The sequence below is a fragment of the Chelon labrosus genome, assembly GCF_963514085.1.
Source record: "Chelon labrosus genome assembly, chromosome: 10".
Classification (NCBI taxonomy): Eukaryota; Metazoa; Chordata; class Actinopteri; order Mugiliformes; family Mugilidae; genus Chelon; species Chelon labrosus.
Genome location: NC_140360.1, coordinates 14106261 through 14125831, shown reverse-complemented (window position 1 = coordinate 14125831; position 19571 = coordinate 14106261). Strand labels below are relative to the sequence as shown.

The following is a 19571-nucleotide window of genomic DNA, read 5'->3' as shown; positions in this document are numbered from 1 at the left end:
TAGGCTCTACTCTATTTCTCACCCAACTCACTACTCTTTCTCCACGGTTGGAAAAGGAGGAGACACCACTCCCAGAGTGTGGAAATCTGAGTGGAAAACAACTAGGGGGCATGGATATAGGTAATCAGAGGGTAAACAAGACAGCAGAGTGAGTAAATAACTTGAAGGAACGGCCAAGTAATGATTCACATACAAACTTAAAATCCTACTTTATAAGTCCTAACTTTGCATTGATGCTACAACTGAATTGTTATTGCTGTGAAGTTCATCAGTGCATCCATGTTATTTTTCAAATGATGTTGCTAAAATGTTGGTACTTAATAATTAATGTCACTGTGAAATTGTTGAAATCAACAGTGATACAAAACATTAATCTCAGAGCTTCAATACAGTGGAAAGTAGGAAAGTGATGCAGTCGGGTTGCAGCTGATGCACGGAGTCAAATGGACACCTTATCAGGAATTTGATATTAACCTCTATGAGTTTAATATCAGATATCAGGTCTGCGCTGGTACTGTTGTGGAAAAACTCACTTATCACTGGGCTTGTTTGTCAAATAAAGAGACTTTGTCAGAGGAAAATGTCTTTTCAAGTTTTATTTACCTGGCCGGCGGGGACTGGAATTGTCACCATGCACACAAGCTGCAGGGTGAGTTAGTTGTCTCTACCTATGATACAGAATATACAGGTTTTAAACACTTGTACACGCCCCGCTTCTCCGGGTGCAACTGTCCTCAGGTGACAATAGTGTACTGTTGAATCTAGATATAATTCATATATCCAGACAGGTTGGAAAAACAACTTCTACGTAAAAGGAAACGTCTGCAACGTTTTTTTGCTACAGAAACACGTAAATGGGACTCCCAGGGTATTCCCAGCATCTTCTGCAGTTCATTTACAGTTCATGTGAGGATACAAAGAAAGGTTACATGAAAATTCCATTACAGCACATACTGCAGCAGTTCGATATGCTGTATGTTTCCAAATACCCTGATGCAGGTAATCCTGTCTTTCCTTTATTCCTCATTTACATTAATTACAACACAATCCCAGTTGATGAAAGTTCTTTAAGTAGTGTCACAAATTTACCTCAGTTCTTTTTAACAAAGTTTAACTTCCTATGAGCAATAAGGGATCGGACTGACTGACACTTGTTTTCCCACCGGGGCTTACCATAGCTGTGCGTGCTTGCTGTTAAGGATCAAAACCTGTATCCTTGACTCAACTCAACTGCTACTGACTACTTGACTCTCTGTCCGCTTGCTTAGGGACCCTCAGGGCTCAACAGGTTTTTTGTGCCAAGCATGTGAACCCTGTTCCTGGCTGCATGCAGGCTCCAGAAAGGCAGTCTGATTGACAGTTACACAACTTGAAGTGCATGTTTTTCATTGTGATTTAAACAATTTGTCTGAATATCATTTCTTCTTTCTACTGCTCCTGATCTAGAACCCATGCAAGTTAGTAGACTTTTGTTCATTTATTGTAAAATAATACACGGGGCACAAAACATGATCGTCACGGAAACTGAAGTAAAAACAACTCTTGAGTTCATAAATTATCAGCTTTGAACAAACAACACCTGAGCTTTTCGGGAGGTTAATAAAGCATGACATTTTTTCCCACACACTTCATGTCCATGCGTCCTGCACTCAACTGAAATGTGGAGATACTCAAAAGCTTAAAATGTGTTTAGTCAACGGATCTACACCAACACTCTAACCTCCTGTCACCAGTGGAAAATCATTTCTCTCACCTTCCAAAGACAAGTCACTTTACTCTGATCTGACTCCCGTTTGATAAAAAAAAGTATATGATTAAGCATCAGTGCAATATGATCAGCGGGTTAGGACAGTAAATAGGAATATGTTTCATTTTAATACCTCAGATTCATAAAATACATTCAGTCTTTCAAGGGGGTTCTCTACACATATATGCCTACCCCTCTATATATCTTTATTGTAACCTTCTTTGTTGTTTGAACCACTTTGACACTGGTGCCTTTAAATGCTTTGTGTGCAGAGTTGGTGAGACTTAACATGTGTACGGTGTAATTGTGCATTATATATGGATCAGTCAAGGCCAGCTTTTGAATAAAGGCCTTTAAAATACCATCTCGCATCACTAGCCATGCATGTGACAGGACAGCGAAGCAGAAGATGCTTTGGATACACAGACAGAGGTCAAAAATTGTTTGCCAGTATTAAGAACAGCAGATCAACAAGCATGTGGCCACCTCTCTGCACTCGATGGTAATACCCGACACGGGGGAGTGCGAGAACGACAAAAAAAAGATTAAGCATTTCTCTCACACTGCTCCCTCCAGACCGGGGCTACTCTTTCAGTCAACATCGGGCTTGGCAATTGGCTGTTTGTCTGCAACCTCGAAGGAAAGATTTCATTGGCTGCAGAGGGCATGGGAGACTGCTCCCTGCTTTCCTATTTACAGAGCATTGCGGGTAAAAGAGTGAGGGAGGAAAATCGCAGCAGATTACCATGCCAATTTCACATGGAAGCAGAAGAGCTCTGGAAAGGATAGATAAGGAAATTCCTATCAAACCGCTGCCAGCCAAATATGTATCCAATAGCAATAAACCACACAAACATTTTATAATAAACCCCGAATAGTGATGGAGGAGGTTTCACCCTACAGCGTGGAAGTGGTATTTTTAGCACAGCCGGTGATAATTACCATCCATTCACCATGTTCCGCAGTAAAAAGCACTATTAGAAATGCCACCATCGGAGCTGTAGAGACGCGAACACACACCTACGCAGGTGTGCATAAGCTGCGCTCACAAATATGTGCATGCATATTCACATGCATGTAAACGGCTACCGCAATTTGTCATCTCACCTAACGGATACGCAAACACCTCGTTTAATGCTCAGGCAACTCAAAACACAATTAGCAATGAAAAAATGATCAATTTGCCAAGATGAGTACTGAAAAATACGACAAACCTGCTCAACAAAACACAGAAACAGATATGAGCACTAACATGGACACCTTATCAGGAAGCAAGATATTTCGACTTGTCAGGGTAAGGACAGCGCTGGAGAGGTCCTGCCTTTTTGTTTTCATGCTGGTTCACATACCTGGCCATTATTAATACACCTGTGATTTACCAACAGTGACATGTCAAAATGTCTGCTGTAAAAAAGGTCTATAGCTGGGCAGATATAACAGTTTTCTTCAACTGGTTTTGTGTTTATTCCGTTCACGATTAAAGTTCACATGTACTGAACCCTCTTGTGGTATTCACAACCTCATAAGTGGAAATCTTCAGCAAGGTCCAGGTTCACAAGTTGTTGTGGAGGCGGAAGACAAATTAATATATGGTAATTCAATAATACAGAGCATGCCTGAAGAAATTGTTGTTTAATTAATACTACCATGTGCTCTACCTCCATGAGTTACAAGAAAATGTTGGATTACACACCGTACTTATTTATTTATTTTTTTCCACCTCTCCCGTTCCTATGGGACCGCTTTGTGGTCGGTTGCCATGGCAACTTGTAGTGACCATGAAGTCACATCCGGTTATAGCGTCAAATAACTAACTAAAACTGACTGTAATTTGGCCCAGGTCCCGTCTACTAATATGGAGGAGGCGGAGCTTAAGACCTATACTGCAGCCAGCCACCAGGGGGAGCTCTACTTGCTTTGGCATCACTTCTGAGGAGCTGTTCCTCCGTCCATCTTTATACAGTCTATGCTTTGGACAGAGACGCATTCATTGGCTGTGACTATCAAGATCTTCGAATACATTTCTTGAGATTATGACTTTTGTCCTTCATTTATTCCTCACTGGTGTTACTTTTGACCACCCGAGTCAGCTAAACCAAACCTGTGAGTCAGTCAAACCTTGAGTGAGCCAAACTGGGTTCAGTGTATCAGCAGGGTATCATATCGGCGGGTGGCCTAAGCATTGCCAGGAATGTTGGCACTGATGTTAGTTCAGCTGCACCAACCACAGCCAATGAGAATGACAAAATTATAAAGGAGAGAATGATGCACAGGAATATAATACATCAAAAATAAAAAGGTAAGAGCATTTGTGTGAAATGTACACTCACTTGCCAGTTCATTAGGCATATCGTATGCTAGTATTGTTTAGTTTATGCTGAAACAGCGTCAGAAAGGTGGTAAATTAACCATATGATAATTTTGGAGGAAGTATTTTGTGGTACTTTTAATCTTGAAATAAACAAAAAGTGTTTATGTTATTTAGGCAAGTCCACTGGTATGGGGTTGTCAAGATAATAGAAATATTTGTCAGCGCAACACAATCAATTCATTAGTAGTACAAACCACAGCTTCTGAAATAAAACACCACTGAATCAACCATAACCTGCAAGAAGCTAAGATTTAATTGCAGGACTGTAGAATGCATTTGTGTACCTTGACGTGTACTTTCGTGTTTTAGTTTAGTTTCTATAGCGTCAAACAACTGACTAAAACTAACTAATACTTTCGTGTTTTAATTTAGCCCAGGTCCCATCTACTAACATGGAGGAGGTGGAGCTTATGACCTATACTGCAGCCAGCCACCAGGGGGAGCTCTACTTGCTTTGGCTTCACTTTGGAGGAGCAGTTCTTCTTTATACAGTCTATGGATATGAGGCGTAACTGTAGTTATGACGGAGACAAACGTGATGGTGAGTTTATTCTGCTCAGAAGTGATAAAGACACTTCTTTGGTTAGGGTGTGAGAATATTATATCATATTATTACTGAAGGACACGCAGAAAAGAAAGTACGCATTTCTTTTGTGTTGTGAAATAAATATGGCTGTGAGCCTTGGGGTCCTTCATGGTTTGATATGTTTTATTTTTCAATCTTTTTCCAACCCAACATCTCTGTGTGGTCTGTGTGCAGAATATCTGATCAAAGTAGATGCTATTACTATAACAAGCATCTGGTAGATACTTGTGATTGTGACTATTTATTGTTTTCCTTCCATGACTCTCTCCTTATTTCTTTTGCTTGCCCTTCCCCTTTCTACTTTTGTTCCCATTGCCACATTAATGTCAAACCGGGTACGTGATACTGTATCTTCTTTCGTTTCGGTTTGATGGGTCACTCTCTCCTAGACACTGCGAAACTCACTCTCCATTACAGTGTAGGCTCTATCAGCCAGTATCAGCTCTGTAGCTGTGTCATTATAGCTGAAAACAGGGGCTCTCATTTTGTTGGGCTCGTCTCATCACCACCGAATAATTACTGGCATATAGCACTGCTGTGTTCCCACACAATATTACTGCCATCCAGCACCACACAAAACACAGACACGCACACAGACAGGAATCCTCAAGTGACACATGCAAATGCACAAGCACATAAAGCATGCAAAGCGGCCTTCATGGATAAACACTTGTCAGGTGTATACACGAGTTTGTATCAGACGCAATTTGTTACTTTGTGTTTATAAAGTACGTGACAGGAGCTTACTATTCAGTGACCAACACATGGTTATTTTATGGCTTTAGTTCAAAGAAATACAGATATCCAGTTCGCTGTCATATAAAAAGGGGTATCCTCGCATTAGCAAAGCTGGAAACAGAGAAATGTCCTTAAATGACTCGTATATTTTCTGCTGATCAACAGTTTCTTGACATCTGTGTTCAGTAACAAAGATTACACATCATTCACAACAAATTAACATGAAAATACCATGTCTCTGAAGCGTTGTCAAAGTGTTAAAGGGTGTAATTTTCCTTTAAAGCACGGAGGGAAATTGCAGAGATGACAAAAAAAGAAGAAATGATAGAGGCACAGTGAGAGAAAGAGTCAGAGCTGAACAGAAGCCAGTGGTTAAATTTAGTAATTGATCCTTCTTTATAACCAGTGACAGCAGAAAACCACAGGGCGTTCACTGTTAATACCTTAAAAAGCTGACCGAGTAAACATGCTGCGGAAGGGACACGTAGTAACACACATGCCACAGACTTGGTAAGTAGTTCAGCGGCAAATACTCCCGAGTCGACTTAGTATCATATGTCCTATTTACTCCTCCTACTTTAATAAACTCTGTTCTGAGATGATGATGTGCATGATGCACAGCAAACCCAGGCAAAAACATCAAGGGCGCACAACCACACACACATTCTTTTTCTCTCTTTAGCTCACACACACACACACACACACACACAACACAACACACGGGCAAAACACAATACAAAGCTGCACTCAAAATTTAAAGCTGTTCAAATGGATTTGAGGCAGAACCATGGGAGCAGTTGCTTGGTTTGGGGGATGTGTATGCAGATGTGATTAGCTGAATGCATTTGCCCGAGTCTGCAGAACGGCGGGTGGAACTTACTGGGCATAGTTTAGAATGTGGTTGGGTTTTTTTTTTGAGTGGGAATATGACATCGATATAAAACCTATGAGGACATGAGGATTAAATGGTTTCACCTTCGACAAACTAGATAAGACGGCTCCCGCACACGATGCAATGTTTAGCTATTACTATTTTACCTGTAAGCACAAATATGATGCCTTAAAAATTGATGCCTTAACTGGCATCACTTTCTGGTGTCCCAAACTACATTTTTGGGCAGCGGCAATACTAACAGAACAGGCATGCCTTAATTCACTACATTCATTCATTCATTTTCTGCAACCGCTTGTCCTCTTGAGGGGCGCAGGGGGCCTAGAGACTATCCCAGCTGTCACTGGGCGAGTGGCGGGGTACACCCTGGACAGGTCGCCAGTCTATCTCAGAGCTAACACAACGAGTTTGTCTTTGGATGATGGGAGGAAACCGGAGTACCCGGAGAGAACCCACGCGGACACAGGGAGAACATGCAAACTCCACACAGAAAGGCCCCAGTCGGCCATTGGACTGGAAAACACAACATGACTTGTAAATGCAATGTCAGTGTCTGATCAGCACAGTTTTCTTCCTGGGATGCAAAATATTTTCCACACATTGCTTTTGTGATTTGTGCAGCTAATGACATGAAAACAACTTAGTTTGGATGTGCAACAGCTCCAGTGGGATTGTGAATGCGTGAGGGGATGGCACACTGAGACATATATGTACAAAACTACTATGGGGACGTGTACTGACATACATTTTAAAAGAGAAACGAGCGTTAAGCCTAGTCAAGCAATGCAGACTACAAACAAGACTCTTAATGACTTTTTTCTCCCCGTTTGTTCTCTAATGTGTTTACAGAGGCCCTTGTCATCTACTGGGTCTTTTCATTCAGATCAGTCACTGAATCACTGGCTTCTGCTGGAAACATTATTATCAGCTTAATTAATGAGCTTACGAGAACATGTTGATTTAAATTTAGTTTGAGCTTTCACAATACATAAGAGACTGTAAATCCAGAAGACACATGTGCACATACCTGCAGGTTTGGATCCTCTTCATGCTGTAGGTGGGCTTCCTCTGCTGCCTCTACCAGTCTCTGCAGGAGAAAAGGAGAAATATAATAGCTTTAGTACCAAAGTGAATTGATTAGTGGGTCAAAAATAATAGGCAGAGAAACATCCATACAGAAAGCAGCTTTACAACTGGCTTTATAAGTGGCCCTTAGCACTGGAGCAACACTGTAACCCCTCAGGACACACACACACACACACAGACATTTGGCTATCTCGTAAAAAGAGGTTATTTTCCTAAATGGTTCAGCAGTAGAGGTAATGACTGCCTCAGGTTCTTTGGACACTATGACAACAAACTCCATCGTGAGTTCATGCTGTTTTACACATGCACGCTTTCTCTCGTACACTCAACGACATGCATACATGTACACACTCCATCATCGCCCTCTCGCTGCTACCGTCTGCCGCGAGCGCCTCCGGGGTGATGCGGGTACCTGTGTGTCTCTGAGCCAGCGTTACGCTCTCTTTTTCTCTCCCATACGGGAACTATCAACTTTTGAAGATAGCTGTTTTGTCAAAAGCAGGCGGAACAATGTCACTGTCATTAAATGAAAGATAAGACACCGAGTTCACGACGATATAAAACAGGGAAAAAAAGCAGGAAATCCTTGTCTATTAAGGCAGAGCCAGTGAATATATTTGGAACGCTTGCGTCTCTTATTAATTTATTATTTATGCAGCTATGAAAGTATTCTTTTTTTCGTGATGATATTTGATTTTAAATGAATAAAACTGACTTTTTCACCAATGTACACTGTAATAATAATGACCCACTGTATACACGATTTAATACATTTTTTAAAAATCAAAAACTGAAGTATCTCTTTTACAAAAGACATCAAGGTTTCAGGATTGGTGGAAGTCATTTTGAATTACATTACAGCGTCGACTCTCTCTACAGGCTTTGCACACCTGGATTTCAGCAGCTTATCCCATTCTTCCTGACAGATCCTGTCAAGCCCCATCAGACTAAATGGGAGATGACTACAGACCGCTATCGTCATGTCTGTGCACAGATTTTCTACGGGGTTTGTGTCCAGGCTTCGGCTGGGTCACTCAAGGACAGTCAAGAGACCACTCCTGCGTTATCCTAGATGTATGATTTGGTTTACTGTGGTGCTGAAAGGAGAATCGCCCACCCCAGTCTCAGGTTGCCTGCACACTAGAGCGAGCTTTCATTACGGATCCCTGTATTTGGCTGTCTTCATTCCCTCCTCTCTTCCTATCGTTGCGTCTGAGAACCAACCCCATAGTGCGAGGTTACTATCAACTATAGGGTCACCTACATTTTTTTCTCATCAGATGAGAACTTTTTTTCATCATGCTCAATTACTGTATGTTTGACAAGCTCAATGAATCTTCCACTCAGGAGTCTTCTTCATAGAGGGTCAGGTTCTCTCAAAGGATTTGTGAACATCTGAGTGACCATTGAGTTCCTGCATAGCTCCTTTACCAAGACTTTTCTTGCTCAGTTTATTGGTAACAACCAACTTTTGGAGGACAAGTGATGGTTCCAAACTTCTTCCGTTTCACACATTGACACTACCGTGGTCCTGGGAACAGTTTATACACATAATCCGATCTCTGCCTCACTACTGCGGTCTACAGAGAGTCCCAATTAGAAGTGTGAATTGCGGGACCTTATTTATAGAGTTCCAAATTATTGCCCGCTCCGCGCATTTGACAAAAGTCACAGCTCAATACATGGTCCAACACTTGGTAAACTTGGTCCAATTCATGCTGCTGCCTTTATCCAAACACATGCTGGACATGGAGATATAGGAAGCGGCAAGTTTGCTTCTGCTGGAGATGACTAACATGACAAGAACAGTATAGGATTACGAACAGCATCATGCTTTTTTGCAATGCATCATCTATAGGAGATGGGCGATCTGCGATGGTGTATGGCATAGAGTTATTGTTCAGAGTATGTTATACATTTATGTATAGCTTTAGCATCCACAGATCCAAGACATTTGCAGCTGCTGACCAATTCAAATGGTCAACAGCAAAGGATGAAGTGCAGTGAGGGCAGATCCCCAATGAGCTGTTCTTTTAATGTCTCCAATATGGGACTGAAAACTGATGACACAGCCTTCAGAGGCTCTGCTTTTGTGGTGACTGTTGAAGATGTATCCTTACAGCCTGTGGTCTGTTGCTGAGAAACTTGTCAATGAAGATTTTGTTTTGTTTTGTTTTAATCGATGCGCTTTCCTCAAAAAATGTTGCGTCACAAAAATGTTTTTGAATAATCCTCTCGATACAAAGTGAGGGGCGACAAGGAAGCGCCTCGGGCCCTCGAGGGCCAGCTTGACTCTTGAGGATCTCTGTCTCTCTCAAACACGCACACTCGAGTGCAAACGCAAGCACTTCTATCTACTCCCAAATGTGATCCGCATGGTATGCTCTCATTGCAAGTAATTTCTCTCTTTCACAGCTGGTCCTGGTGTGTGTGAGTTTTTTGGTAATGGACTTCCATTTCGCATTTCCATTCAAATGGCCTTACCGGTAAAACTACTGCAATCAGCCAGCTTATTTCAGCTGAGCCATGTGTTACTGTGTGTGTATGTGTGTGTGCTGTGCTGCTGCTGCTGCTGTGTGTGTGCAGGGAGGCTGTTTTGGAAAGCGAACACTGTAATCTAGAGTCTGGCCAATCATTTTCTTCACCATAGCAACACACCTGGCCACTGCATATTGTTGCATATCTTTTTGTGCTTGGTTCCATTTGGCTACTGATTCTTGTACAGATTTGTTCTGCTTCCTTACCGGCCTTTTTGAGAGGCTGTGGGAGGAAAGCGAGGCATAAAGGGCCGGGGCTTCTTCAGATTTTTTCAACAACCAGGCTGTAAACTTTTGCGCCTATGTGAGGAGCATGTAGTTTGTGCGTACGCGCGGCGCGGCACGGCACGGCGTTGAGAAGCGCCACAAAACCCCAGGCAGGTGCATCTGCAGGAAATCCACAACAAAGCCCACTCTGCGAACAAACAAAGATAAGGACGGCGGGATAAAAGGAGGATGAGAGAGGAACGAGAGAATAACATTCTCTAAAGGTCTGAACACTTAGCCTCAGACGCCCAACAAAATGTCAGATGCAACCTGTGAAGGCGGTGTCGATAGAAACACACTTTTCAGCACTTGTGAGGGGGTAAATGGCGTGTTGCTGTGTGTGCATGCGTGAGTGCTAATCTTTTTCTCATGCTCAGGTATTTGCCCTTTGTCATATTCTGCCACTTTTGCAAATGTCAATCACTGGATGTGTGAGTATACAAATTTGCATGTGTGTTTCATGAAGTCTGGCTAAATCTGACTACGTTATGATGTGTATAGTATATTAACTGTCACATTCGTCAAGGCTTTAATTCAACGTTCTAGCGCCTTAATGGAACACATTGAGGAGTACATAGCCAATGATAATCTCTTCTCTACCGCAATCCACTGAACAGTTAAACACTTGATTTCCACCTGTGGATAATCTATTCAGGCACATTATTCATGTAGAGTAACTTACCCTACAGAAAGATGGGAGTTAGAGCTCAAGGGGAAAAAAAATAACTTGAATAGTAGCAGGGAGTTTTCAATTGGAAAAACAGATTAGAGATAAGTAGATACTACTCACTCCTGTGAATTTCAATTCCGCCACATCGCTGGGATGAACACTCCAGGTGGCGTGTTTGTCTTTGCGAGCGTGTTGTGTTTCTGTGGGCGTACGCGGCCGTGTGGGCCGTCTGATTGCATGTGTTTGTGTGTGTCTGGCATAAATTCAAATGAACCTGCCATATCGTTTTTGTCAATAGGTGGTCCTGCCAAAGTGCATGATGCAGTTTAAAAAGAGAGAGGAAATTACTTTTCTTCTCGAGTCACTCTGTCGAGGCTCGGGCTCGGTACGAGATGACAGCAATAATTAAACTGACACAGTCAGAGAGGCAGGCCCCGTTGTCTCCTTGCAAACACACGCGCGCACACACGCTCTCATGTGAGCGCAGACATTCACAAGCCTTCACCGGAGCTGACAGGGGAAGGGCTAAACACGCCGAGCTAACAAGACTAGCCGTGGTAACTGGATTAGATTTGTTAGCTATGAAAGAAGAAGAATCTAGCTTCCCTAGCAGATTGCAGATTCCTGATAGGTTTCTGTCGGTGGCTGTCTTCCCTGGCGTTTATTCTGAGCACAAACCTGATTAGACCTGACTTGACTCGTCTGGTCTGGGTCAGGCTCTATTTTCTCTTAATTCCCCCAGGCTCTTTTTTAGTCTAAATCAAAACAAAACAAACAGTCTGCGGTGCTAACAACCTCACTTTTAGTTCCCAGTGGCATCCTGCGATAGTTTGGAGCTGTCAGGTCGGCTGAGGTGATGCATATTAACACAGAAACTGTTTTATGTGAAGAAGAAATTAGCCTCAAGATGATTATTTTTTAAATCCTCACTGAAGCGGAGGGGAGGGGTCAGAGGTATAGATATGAGACATTTGCAGTGATATCTGCTAAATGTGAGCAGTTTGGAAATTCATCCTCAATCTTGACCCGTTTTCACTTGACTGTTTAGAGATTTAAAAAATAAAATCGCACTGAGCTAATGTTTCCCCAGTTCTCTAATGGGAATACAGGCAGCGGCTTTCCCCTCAATTAAACACAATTTCTGTTCCCATTTCATCATTTTTTATCCCACCCACTTCCACCCGCCCAGTCTATTTTTCTGACATTTGCACTCATCTGGCCCCCTTTCATTATCTGACAACCTGTGATTATGATTTGCCTGACAAAGAATTCGGCTTGTTTACACTTCCAGAAGTTCACAAACGATCCCCCTCATTTACCTGTCAACTTGATTGGCTCATTGTTGTTCTTGCACCGTGCCTGCTGTATTGTGGGTTTTCTGACGGATCAAGCCGCTGACCTTAGCAAATGCCTATCCATTATGGATGCAACACTAAAGCTGTGAAAGCTGGCAAGGGCTGACATACATAGCTGAGCTATGCTAACGGCCGCTGTCAGAGAAGCAGAGGGAGGGTGGATGGGGGCGGGGTTGAGGGGGTCACATACATTATTGACTGGTAGCAGAAGTTTGTGAATTTTTCTTGAGCAGCACACTGAGCCTTGCCTCGGCACATTCCCTCCACCGGAGAAAGGGAGGGCAGTGGCCTGAATCTAAATGTTCTCCCGAGGTAACCGAGAACAAGACCACATCAACTACAGTTCTTAAATAGACTCACATAAAAAACATCCCCAGAGGTCTTGTGTACTGTTGGCTTAGCACGCATTTGTACTTCGGGGTGCAACTTAACTTTTCTTTTTTTCCCCCCGTAATCCTTTTTTGGAGTTTAAAAGTTGTTGGAGAGATTGGAACATTGTGCCCTCAGAGTAGCAGCACTACTTAACAACTTAACCTCAAACTTATCAAGAAGTACGATACTTTGTCTAAATCTATATCAGCTCTGTCAGCACTGTCTCTGTCTGTAGTTGCTTTGACAACTTTTTTGCATATATAAGTATCAAAGCATAGTACGTTAATGCACTTGAATAACTTCCTGAAGTATAGGTGTTCTTTGGTTCTGACAGGAAATGCGATCTAAGCCTTGGCCTGTACCGGCATGGCGGGTCCCGTGGGTCTTGGTTCTGCCAGAGGCCTGGGCTGGGCTGGGCGGGATTGGCTCGGGTCAGCCCATCAATAGCACTAGGGACAGCAATTAATATTGTCAAACCAGCCCGTGAAGAGTTGCAGCATCAACAAAATGGAAAAGTGCGCTGTGACACTTTGCTTCCTCTGTTTTGCACATTTGGCTTGGGTACCAGCCAAAAGACGGAGCTTAGTGGAGAGACAGATACAAAGGGAAAGTGAAAGAGAAAGGGGAAGATGGAGAGATGAAGGGGAGTAGTGCGCTTTCAAATATCAATTCCCGATAATCAATACTTGACAGCAGTTCTGCTGACTGAAAGGGAATATAAAGTGCTTAACCCAGCCCTGCCTACCCCCCTCTCCCCTGTCTTTGTCTCATATTTCCTCTTTCTTCGCTTGAATTTCATGCTAAGACCATAGGCTACGGCTTAGACTGAACTTTTGACTCATCTTTTCTTCTTGACATTTACCTTCCCCATTCTTCCTGGCTACACGCTTGTTTCGTCATTCTAGAAAACAATTGCATCCTTTTCCCTTTGATTCCTTTGTGACGGAAAAATAACCAGAGAGGACAAGACAGAAGAGACTGTCGCCGTCCTGACATCCACTGGCTGGCTCTGCCTTGTCATTAGCAGCCATCACTTCCAACAAAAAAATGCACACAGATGCGACGATGATCTGAGACTGAGGACGGCTAATGAAATGAGGGAAATGAGGGAAGCAGTGCAGTGAGCTCAGCATGACTGATGGTACGCCAGGGAGGACCAAACCATTGCAAACCCAATCAGAATTGTACACCAACTAAGACATAATGCGGGTGAATTGAGTTTAGCTCTGAAAGTCTGTAATAAAAAAAAATCGTGTTTATTAAGAGCGAAAATTTCATAGTACCCACCTGCTTTAAGTGACATGTCCATGTTTATTATGTAGCTATAATATAATAAGTGCAACAGATGGTGCAGGACACGTGTGACCCAAACATCCACAGAAGACAGATGACACAAATTGGCGGCAGATGAAAATATCACATGGGTGGAGAGCAGGAGACTGATATGTTCCCCAAATCAATAAATGAAACAAATATAAACGCCATTCCCATTCTCTTTTCAACCTTGACTGGCAATCTTTCAATTGCATCATCTTACCGGCGACAATCCTGATGCCCCCAACTCCTAATATTCATAAAACAGTAAACAACTGATTATTAAATACATTTATTCCACAATGAAATCTACTTGACACAAGAGTATGTTATTTTGGAAAACCTGAAAGTTCTGCAACAAGAGATATTTTTTAAAAAATGTCATCATGTTGTCAGCAATTAAACTGCTGCTATAAAGTTATTATTACTGCTGAAAATGGGAGCTAAAACTAAAAAGGACCCACAATTAAACATTGCCGCTTGTCTGCTAAAATGAGGAAATGCATATTTTTATTCATTATTTCATTATCATATTCATTATTTTCCTGCAGAGTCGTGGCACACTGTCGAATTGCCGAATTTGAGATTGAAATTCAACGTGCATGTGCAAACGAAAATTAAAGTTCATGGGAGGTTTTGCTGGCACAAGAATTTAATTTAAACTTCTGTGTCTGTCTTTTATTTTTAACATGCACCGGTGTAGACTCCCTCCACTGACATGGTAATCATGTTGAGGACTACAGCGGCGTAGCTGCCACAGGTAAATGATATCAGCAGGTACAGAGCAGAGACCGAATGCCATTACAGAAGAAACAGCCCTAGCAGCAAGGCATCCAATATGCTTTGAAGTGCATTTGTCACATGAAACACAGCCGTGCTTGACTTCAAAGAGGGCATTACAATAGCTCCACGCCTTTCAACTTTGATAACAACGTGTTCACTGTTTCTTTAACCGTCTGCCACCGTTTCTCGTTCTCGCAGACGGGCTTTTTCCAGGAGCAACAGAAAGCCGGCGAGGAGCTGCTGTCTGCTAGACAACGATAATATCCCACTGACTCAGGAGCTGATGAAGGTAATAGTAATTAAAAAGTAACAATGGCCAGCTAAGATGCTTGCTGCGCCCAGGAATAAACATCCTAATACACGCACACGCGAATGTCTACGGATTTACAGCAAGCCACACACAACGTCCTGCACGGGCACATGTTTACTCTATTAGATTGGGCTTTTTATCTTATCTATAAAGGTGGGATTGCAATTAAAATGGCTGAAGCAACTACAAGAAAAAATCAAAAAAATAAATGCTCTTGCAAAAAGTTGGATTTACCGCCAGACACAGAGGAGCCTGGGCTTGCCACAATAGCGTGGAGATGATAAGAAAATAGAGACATGGACACAATCAAACACCAATTCTGAAAGCAATTAAACACACATGCATATACACCGTCACTCTTTCTAATTTTCTTACTCACACACACAGTAGCGTACATGCAAAAACTGCATAATGTTTTGTTTTTTTTCTCAATAGGCCTTTGTCCGCATGTCTTAGCAGGTAAAGCATAGGTGTATTTAATGACAGCTGAATTCCAGGGAGGTCCTACTATTGTGACACTGTCATGAGTTACCTGCATGCACAATGGAAGTGAGCCAACATTAATGTTATTAATTCCAACTGTGTTTTTTCTACCTTGACAAGCTAAAACGTCTATACTAGGAATTAACCTAATCTAAGCATTCCTCTCTCCACATTATGTTAATACACGTGAATTAAATGACAAACGTTCTCTCTTAAGCACACTTAAAGACCAAAGACATCAGCGAGCACACGCCCACGTTAACAGGTACACCCTTCCACGGCAGCAGAGGATGCCGTCTCTCAGCAGGTGGCTGGTGAGCGATAAAAACGGTGGGGGGGGGAGGGGGTGGTGGCTGGCGGTCGACGCGGAGACGAGGAGATAAAACCGCGTTGACGGACAGGGGAGAGCGCCTGCACGGAAATTGAACCGCTGAAGCGCCACATATACTTTAGCAAAAGGCAGGGAGATGGGAAGAGGCGGAGTAGAGAGGGGAGAGACAGACAAAAGAAGAGAGGGATGCTTGAGGACAGCGGCAGGAGTGCACACTGGGCCAGACAGATGAGAGTTCTGGAAATAAAAGCAGAAGCAAATCGAAGCAAGATGGAGAAGACGAGGGGAAGGGACTCGTGGAAGTTTCAATAATTCACCACAAGGCCAATTGGCACCATTGAAAACATGAAAGGTAGAGGTGCAGAGGAATCATGACAAGGGGTTAAATTTTCAGAAGCAGTGAGAGTGAGGCCTTTCTTCAAATGTATTTATTTTTTCAAACATCTTTCATCTGCGTGTTTTCAAAAGCAAAAGCTCAACAGCCTGGTCACCGGTATCATCTCTCGACTTCACATTAAGCCCCATAACCTCCACTCTACACACACGAACACACACATGAGCACACAAAGCCCCCTGAGAAGTACGATTGTCAGGCATCCAGTGTCCGGGTGGGGACTTTAGAGAAGCCATTAGCTAACTGAGTCCTCATATCTCCGGGGGTTTAACGCACTCTCAAGGAGATGGGACACAGACAACTATGTTACTAGACTCAATATATTCAAGCCCACCACTCAATGGAAACAACTGCTGTCTGCAAGTGGGTTTATCAGATAGTTGCTTGTGTAATTAAAAAAACTGACACTTTCATAAAATTAAATGAGATTAATCCTGGTTTGGAGAGCACGTGGCATGGGTTTAATTACAAGGCTATGTTCATTTTTATTAGAAATGTGATTAAGTCCTTTATTTTCTATTATAGAAGTTACAACAGGAACAATGTTCAATTAGAACCTGGCTTTTTAATGCCAGCAATTACTGTATGAGTAGGAGTCATACTGTATTTGTGAAATGCCAGATGACTCATATTAGCATGAAATATTTTTTCAGTAAAGACGACTGTGCATGCAGACAGACAGAAATCTTATCATTTTCATTGGAAGACTGTGAAACAGGTATGCAGCCCGAAGAGGAAAAGGTATCACATGTGAGACGAAGAGACACAGGCAAAGCTAAAGCACGGAAATGGTTTATCACTATCTTTGTCCCCCTCCTCTCCCACCCTCCCGCCCTCCCTCCCGCCCTTTTCAGCTTGTATCCTTGGACCAGACTCTCAGAGAGAAATCCAATTTCTGTTAACAGCACCATGTTGTCCTGATAGGATCTATCACCTGGTGCTAGAGCCGCAGCCAAAGAGGCAGAGCACTGTGGACACATTGTGAACTGCACCTGTTACAACACTGACGAGCACACACATGGTTCCACAGAGGTGCTCGCGTGGATACCAAAAGCGTTGAATGAATTATACGTTTCTTTTTAACAGGAAAAAGCAGAAATAAAACAGTATAGCAATCCATGATTATGAATGAGGCACCTGCGTTCTAGATTTACTGCAGGCAAATATAAAACTATTCATTATGGCCTAGGGTTTGAACGACTTTGTATTTTTTAAAGTCGACTTCACCAGTAATATGTGGTGAAAGTCGAGTCACACATAAGAACACGGTAGAAAGGAATGCTTTGCAACAACGAAATCTATGTTCTTGACCTGAATACATATGGTAGTGTCACACAGAGGAGGCTTTTCTACAAGGTAACTGAAGCTTGAACATGGGCTACTGTCGGCTGTAGAAAACGTCAACACCACAAACACCGTCTGTCTGACACTTCTATCTTCTATCTATCGGCGAAAAAAAACAAAAAACAGACACACTCTACAACCACGGCAACAATGTCAACTAATAGAACACAATAGAACTACATGAGCTTATCAATAATATACAAATCGGCACCGTCAATAGCATTTAATAATACTTCACAGCGTTTTGTAAGATAATATAATGTAGCCGGGATGAAAAAAAAAGTCAAAGCCGTATAGCAGCTAAAGGTCTAAAAACTTTAGACAATGAAATTCACCAGCAAATTGTTGATTTGCAGCCTCCTCTCTGTTACTGCAGGACGTTTTGATAAAGCTGCTAATTGACTGCCGCTGAGAGGATGTGGACCGTTTCTCTGCTAGCGTTAGCGGACGCCTTTTCAGATGAGTGTGAATCGCAGTAGTACTTTTGTTCTATTTCTGTACTCATTTATCCTGCATGTCACGGTAGAATGGGCTTCATCTTAAGTGAAGTATTTCCACACACTTCATGAACCGCTGCTAGTTTGCTGCAATGACCCACTGGACTCTTCAGCTGTCTTCTCAGAAGCGTCCGTGTTGTTATTGTCACGTGATCGGCGACTAGTCGACTTCCTGCTTAAAGCGTCATGGCACAGCAGTAAAGTCGACTAGTCGGTACAACCCCACATTATGCCCACTGGGAAGCATTTTAATTCTGCTGAAACGGCCATTTAATTCAACCTAACAATGCTAATTCTATAAGCACACTAATCATAAAGTTGAAAGTCAGTAAAACTTTGCTGTTACCCTACAGTTCATAGATGCTTATGTTTGGTCTGAGCCACTAAATAAAGTGGCCCAGGCACCAATGGTTGGATCACAGCCTATTTCTGTACGTCACCTCGCACTGACACCTGCTCCTTGTAACGCCTCATTCACACCAAACTCAAACCAAATCTGTCTGGTTTCACCATAAAACATGTGACACTACGGCACTTCAACAAATACTCAATAAAGACACAGGAGTGGTCAGATAATCAGTTCTGTTTCTATTTTTTTACTACGCAGCCATTGTTAATTGTCGTGTGCGGCACATGTAGAAAATGACTTTAAATCCATCATTTATTTGTTCTTTGTACTTTTTTTTGTTGGTGACTTTAAGGATTGTTTTGTGTGAGAGTTGATTCAGGTAGAAACAGCTACCTTCATTGCCTGGGCTTTCTTGTGAAACATCTCCTCCATGTTCTCCGCCAGCCTCTTCACCAGCCGCAGCCCATCAATCTCCTCCACCCGCACCGCCCGCTCAAACTCCTTGTATTTCTGAAAGGAAACCACACAGTCACGTTGTTAGGTTACACATACATACTGCCACGGGTAAATAGCACAAAGCGCCCGCAGTCTGGAGTTTGAAGCTTTTAAAGCATTTTAGAACTGAAAGCCTTGATATTAAAAATATATTTCGTAGGTATTTTGGGAGGTGAAAAGGATTTTAAATGCTTTACCACACCACGTCACACATAACACCATGTATCCGTACAGGAGATCTCCAGAAGGAAAAAGAAAGTGTTTAACAAGAATCAATTTGAAAAACTGCAAAACGTGTATTTAAGGATTAACATACGTGCAGGGAGTCTTGTGCTTATAGTGGAGCAAGGAGAAGCAGCAGTAAAATCAGAATATATAGAAACAGGCACTAAGTACTAAAGTGCTAAAAATACATTATGAGTAATTCAAAAGTAGAATACGGCTTAGTAGGAGTTGCTTCTTCAAACTAATCTACATATAAACGAAACCAATCAGCTCAGCCAAGAATTATCAGCCAACTTCGAGTTTTTACCTACCAAACATTATGCACCGAAGACACACCACTGCCCCGAGTATCTGCGCCGCACAAAATCACATTATTCTGCTATAAACCTATAAGGGGGTGCTTAGCTTAACCGAGGCCTTAACAG

At 42.4% G+C, this 19571-nt stretch overlaps 1 protein-coding gene across 1 annotated transcript in view; it reads right to left on the bottom strand.

Moving 5' to 3' along the window:
• Window positions 1–19571, bottom strand: part of cacna2d3a (calcium channel, voltage-dependent, alpha 2/delta subunit 3a) — a gene marked incomplete at its 5' end in the record, with an annotated part of 116481 nt that overhangs the window by 74643 nt on the left and 22267 nt on the right. Inside the window, 2 exons of the mRNA XM_084552580.1 lie at window positions 7362–7421; window positions 18820–18936. Of these exons, the coding sequence (XP_084408706.1) occupies window positions 7362–7421; window positions 18820–18936 (177 nt within the window). The remainder of the gene's footprint in view (window positions 1–7361; window positions 7422–18819; window positions 18937–19571) is intronic.